This window comes from Armigeres subalbatus, chromosome 3 (assembly GCF_024139115.2).
Source record: "Armigeres subalbatus isolate Guangzhou_Male chromosome 3, GZ_Asu_2, whole genome shotgun sequence".
NCBI classification, from domain to species: Eukaryota; Metazoa; Arthropoda; class Insecta; order Diptera; family Culicidae; genus Armigeres; species Armigeres subalbatus.
Genome location: NC_085141.1, coordinates 267,337,009 through 267,343,008, shown reverse-complemented (window position 1 = coordinate 267,343,008; position 6,000 = coordinate 267,337,009). Strand labels below are relative to the sequence as shown.

General features: G+C 38.4%; 1 protein-coding gene across 2 annotated transcripts in view; it reads left to right on the top strand.

Moving 5' to 3' along the window:
• Positions 1–257: 257 nt before the first annotated feature.
• LOC134224133 (protein Fe65 homolog) overlaps positions 258–6,000 on the top strand; it is a 92,056-nt gene continuing 86,313 nt past the window's right edge. The window contains exons 1-2 of one of the 2 annotated variants that reach the window (XM_062703389.1): positions 312–418; positions 737–780. Coding sequence is in view for 1 of the 2 variants with exons in the window: in XM_062703388.1 (XP_062559372.1) it covers positions 274–418 (145 nt within the window). In the remaining variant the exon portion in view is untranslated. Of the gene's footprint in view, positions 419–736; positions 781–6,000 lie in introns of both variants that reach the window. The other variant, XM_062703388.1, reaches the window with a different exon arrangement.

The following is a 6,000-nucleotide window of genomic DNA, read 5'->3' as shown; positions in this document are numbered from 1 at the left end:
TCTACGACCTCTCATAGGTGCCACGGAAGGTTTTGGGATTGTGTGGAAGGTTATAACAGTAGGAATCGTTTTGGTAGAACGTGAAACACAGAAAGAACTAAGATAGAAATACAAAGTAGGAAAGGGACGAGCCTGGAATTGAACCCACGACCTCCTGCTTATAAGGCAGAAGCGGTAGCCACTAGACCACCGAGCTCATCTTTTCCACCAACTAATGTGTTTTCTCCACCTTCTTCTCGTTACAGGTAAGCGCCGTATCCCGCTCACTTTTGAATGTTGTCGGGTGACATATTGGTCCGATCACCATTGAGCGTGGTGCTGCTACCGCCACCCTCATTAATTGAATTTTGTAGAACTATGGCAGCTATCGCCACGCTCGCCAATCAGCAAAATATCGATGATGACGACATTTTCCTAGGTAATTCTGATTAAATGGATACATGCTTTTCCTCTCGATGGTTTAATGTCACAGTGTAGTAATTTTCTGTTTTCAATTATGAGTTTCTATGAGCAAATTTTATCTAAGTTAAATTGGTTTTACATTTTTTTCTACCACACTACTACACATTTGAACTTTCTCCAAACAGAACACATCTCAGTCGCTTTTGTGATATTACATGGACTCTATGCGCAGCAGATTTTGCTACATTTTCCTCTCGTGTTTCTTGCTTTTTCATATTCTCCCTTGTTTCAGATAAACTTGTGACATCTTTTATTTTTTGTGTATCCGCTTTAGGTTTTTGCTTTTGGAACCAACAGAAAGCAGTTCCGTCATCACCGGTATCGTTTTAATTTTTTATAGATATGTAGTCACCAGTAGCCTAGTTATAGAATTTAGAGTTTGCATGCTTTGAACATATTTTACAGCTATTTTAGATTAACTTTATCCATTAATCAGCAGCTGCCAACACACAGCTTTTACTTTATATAATACCTTTATACTTTTATTTAATTATTATGACCTTTAAATATTTATAAGACCATCATCCTATATGAACGGGGAAATATTTTTGTATTACATTATTGGATGTGTCATGTGTATAATCACAGAAGAGAACTAGGGCCCCAATTTATACAGCAAAGTTGTTCATCAGGATGTTAGCTTGATGAGCACTCATGAGTTACTAATGAAAGGACCATTGACATTGAGAGAGATATGGTTAATACAATTAGAAGGGGAAATTAGTCCTTTAAAGATAAAGAGATCCGTTAGCCTCTTCGAAGGTGGTATAATAGAACACCTGAGTATTCTAAAAACAATAGAATATTAAATCCCTTTGTGTCGAACAATGAAGATTGGGGTGAGCATAAGCATATGCATTATGACAGCACAATTCGTAGTAACTACTCTGTGATTGACTAGAACTTGCGAAATTGCACAGAGAATATTTAAAGTCAATAACGGCGCCGGCTACGTCCTTACGGTCATATAGAACGGAAAGGATTGTTAGTCCGACTCTCGTTGCTACTAGAGACTGAGTATACCTCTGCATCTCCACGATTGTCTTGGAAGAGGATATCGATTGAGCATGAGCAATCAACTGTATTCTAAGCAAAACTTCAAGTATGGGGTCAGCTTTGAGCATCTCGGGTGATATGCGACCCACTCCTGAGGCTTTATTCGTTTTCATGCTTTGGATGGCTGTTTGAATCTCTAGCAGTGATGGAGCTTCTGTACTGACGCATGTTATACGTCGGATCCTAGGCAGATCTTGCCGAGGTGATGGAGGTCTGGCTGGTGCTTGAATAGCGTATTTTATTTTGGAGTCAATTTTGTATTATTTTTGTAAATTATTTTTTCATGACTTTTTTTTTCAATGAATGATTTCAACAAACTTATAATTATGCAGAATTACTTTGAATGATTTGTTAGTTTTTGAAAAACTCAAATATCTTAAACATATATGATAAACCGAGATACGAAAAAAAGGTTTACCTACTTTGAAATATTTAAAATAAATAATCCAAAATTAGCCGAATTTGAAAATGTTGCACCGTTTTATACGTTAAGGCGTGACATGTCCTAATTCTTTGATGCTCAAGTAGAGATGTGCAAAATCGATCACTTCGTAGACCGGATCCGATCTGGTTCATTCGCTCTGGTGATCCGGATTTTTCATACGGATCGGGTCCTATCATTCAGCACCACACTTTTGACCCGTAAATACAATAATTTCACCCCTCTCTCACTTACAAGCATATAATTTGCTTATCTGATGAACCGGATCTTCCAAAAAGTGAGCTACAAATCATTCACTCACTTGAAAGATCCGCGGATTATTTCAACGGTTCTGGATCTGAACGCCCATATCTTCTACCAAGTTACTTGTTCCGGTTAATCCACTGATGACTTTGGCCTAATTTCAATGCCTTTTGAATAAGCAGAAACAAATTGAAATGTATCTGTATGAAAAAATCTTCCGGAGGAATGATAAATGTTGAGAATATTGAGAAAAATCGATCAATGGAAATACAGGGAAGGATCGTTTGTTCGAAACCCATTCGGCCGAAAGCAATTGGGCAAATAGGTCATTTGTTCGAATAAGTTATTTAGCCACACAGTTCATTTGGACAAACAAGTCTTTCGGTCGAATAAATTATTTGACCAAATAGGTCATTTGGCTGAATATATTATTTGGCCAAATAGATCAGTTGGTCATTTGGTCGAACAGGTCATTCATTCATTTATTTAGTCTACATCTAAACAGATCCCGACTAGAAGAGCATAACAAAAATTGAACACAATTTTAACATATTGTGATATTTATAACTTATTTTGATACAATTTTGTTCTCAGTAGCCAGTATCTTTCAAATGTTGTAACAGGATTATATCATAATATGATTTGAAAAATGCTTAACACCGAATTGCCCAATAGTAGGCAATTAAAAAAGATGTAGCAAAGTCTCCCAGCCATAGGCATCACAACGCTGATATAATTTGAGAAGGTTGCCTTATTTGTTATGTTGTTAATTTCATGTTCTCGAAAAATATTCTTGTTCAGATAAAAACAAAAAAATTATGATTGTTGATCACAATCTGGAAACCTATCACGACCTGTAAAAATTCCAACTGCAAAGCACCAAAATATTTTGTATCTGATTATGTTATAAGTTTCTAACAGAATATGTTATTTTTATGATAAAATTGTAACAAAATTTGATAATTTTTTGTTTCCAGTAGTGCAGATTTTGATAGAAATTTAGTTATTTTAACAACATCCTGCACCATGTTTCTAACAAATTTTGTTATAAAAATTTAGTATAACATAATAACATAGTATGATATAATTTTGATATGACCTTCTAGTCGGGATACCACTGAATCAACAATTTGACGCCACAATACACGGTTCGAGGCCGCATCTTTCCATCCTCGAATACGCCCAACGCTCGCCAAGTCCAATTTGGCCGAACAAGTCATTTTGGCGAATATGTTATTTGGCCAAACAGGTCTTTCGGCCATCAAATGACCTGTTCGGCCAAATGACCTATTCGGCCAAAAGACGACAAAGGACATGTTTGGCCAAAAGACCTGTTAGTACATAAAAACCTGTTCGGCCAAATGATCTAGTCGGCCAAATGGTATGTTAGGCCAAATGGTATATTCGCCCAAACAACTTTCGGCCTCGTGGCATTCAGGTTTCAGACCAAACGGCCTTTCTCCGGAAAATACATAACAGCATAGATAACATTCTTTTTACAGCAACATAAATAACGTTACCCAGTTTTATTTTTAAATTTTACACTTTTTTGATGGGTTTCTATACATTTTTGTTGTGTTTTTTTTTGTTTTCTACCAAAAATATTGAGTTCGTTTGAATAAAATTTCAGAGTTATTAAAAAAAAATGAAAATAAAATATAATCAATCAATGAAAAAACGGGACAGATGGAGTATTTTTCGATTACGACGGAACAGTACAATAAAGTCAGAAAAACAGTACTGTCCCGTTAAATACGGTACGTATGGTCAGCCTACATACATCTTGCTGGACATATTTCTTTTCCTGAAAAATTTTATTTCTAGACATTAGATCCACGTCAAAAAAATTCGTCCATAAAGAATGATGAAATGATAATTCATGAGCAGTGGTTGTAATTCTCATTTATTCTCACGAGCGGAAAATGTTTACTCATGATGATTTTCGCAAAGTAATCGTTTTGTGAGAAAGAAAAAAAAGGTCTGATGAGCAGGGCTAGGATAAATGAAACAATGAAGATGATGACTTATGCTTCGGTACCAGATATACTCCCGATGAAGGCAGTTTCTCTCTCTCTCTCTCTCTCTCTTTAAGAAAGGTCACAGACTGTAGTGCGCCAATTACCGAGGAATAACCCTCCTAATTCGGCGTACAAAATTATGTCCCGTATTCTGTTCAACAGATTGAGACCGCTTGAAGAGTCCTTCGTCGGCGAATACCAAGCAGGTTTTCGTGAGGGCCGATCAACGACGGATCAAATGTTCACCCTGAGACAAATCCTTGATAAATTCCGGGAGTACAACTTGCAGACACATCATCTATTTATTGATTTCAAGGCGGTGTACGATTCAGTAAATGGAATGAATTATGGCAAATTATGCTTGAACATGGTTTTCCGACGAATTTGTACGGCTGATTCGTATAACGTTGGACGGATCGAAATCAAGTGTAAGGGTTGCGGATGAAATATCGACGTCATTTGTTACCTTAGATGGATTGAATCTACTGTTCAATATAGCGCTCGAGGGAGCGATTAGGAGAGCAGGTGTGCAAAGAAGCGGTACCATTATCACAAGATCGCATATGCTCCTGGGATTTGCGGACGATATCGATATTATCGGGATTGATCGCCGTGCCGTGCAAGAGGCTTTTGTGCCTTTTAAGAGGGAGACAGCGAGGATTGGACTTAAGATCAATACCAGCAAAATGAAGTATATGGTCGCTGGCAATCAACGTCGGTTCATTAATGGTGGTGGTAGTGAAATGGTGCTGGATGGTGAAAAATTTGAAGTGGTAGAAGAATTTGTATATCGTGGAACATTAGTGACGTGCGATAATGATGTTACCCGCGAGGTGAAAAGGCGTATAGCAGCTGCAAATAAGGTTTATTACGGAGTTCGTAACCAGTTTAAGTCCCGTAGTCTACAAACGAAAACAAAACTCGGGCTGTATACTACTCTGATTCTTCCGGTGGCTTCATACGGCCATGAAACATGGACGTTAACACGTACGTCCCCAACCCCCATTTTACGACAAAACTCAAAATTCAAAACCATGCAGCTCAGCCAATTTTTAACGGATTTTCAAGCAATCTTCTGGAATCGATCACAAAATTCCTATAGTTTTAGGAACCGAGGTCAATTTTTGTGCAATGGCCATGGTTCCGGATATATTTCGGAGAGTACTGGGGTTACCTCCCTCCCGGAAAAAATGGTCACTGGCAGATCGGCTTCGAAATTCATCGTGCGACATGTCAAACTTCATGATTTAGCAAAACAAGTACACTGGAGAACATTTCAGCGATTTTCGATCGGATTGGCCACCCTCCGGGTACTTCCAGGGCCTGGTTCCCTTGGGGAAGTGGCCAATTTTCATTCGCTCTTGGAACCCATCTTGCGACATATCAAACTTCATGATTTTGCAAAACAAGTACACTGGAGTACATTTCGGCGATTTTCAATCGAATTGGCCACCCTCCGGGTACTTCCAGGGCGACGTCAAGGTTCCCTTGGGGAAGTGGCCAATTTTCGTTCAATCTTGGAACCCATCTTGCGACATGTTAAATTGATGATTTTGCAAAACAAGTACACGCGAGTACGTTTCGGCGATTTTCGATCGAATTGGTCACCCTCCGGATACTTCCAGGGCCTGGTTCCCCTGGGGAAGTGGCCAATTTTTGTTCAATCTTGGAATCTATCTTGCGACATGTCAAATTTCATGATTTTGCAAAACAAGTACACTGGAGTACATTTCGGCGTTTTTAGATCGAATTGACCACTATCCGGGTACTTCCAGAGCT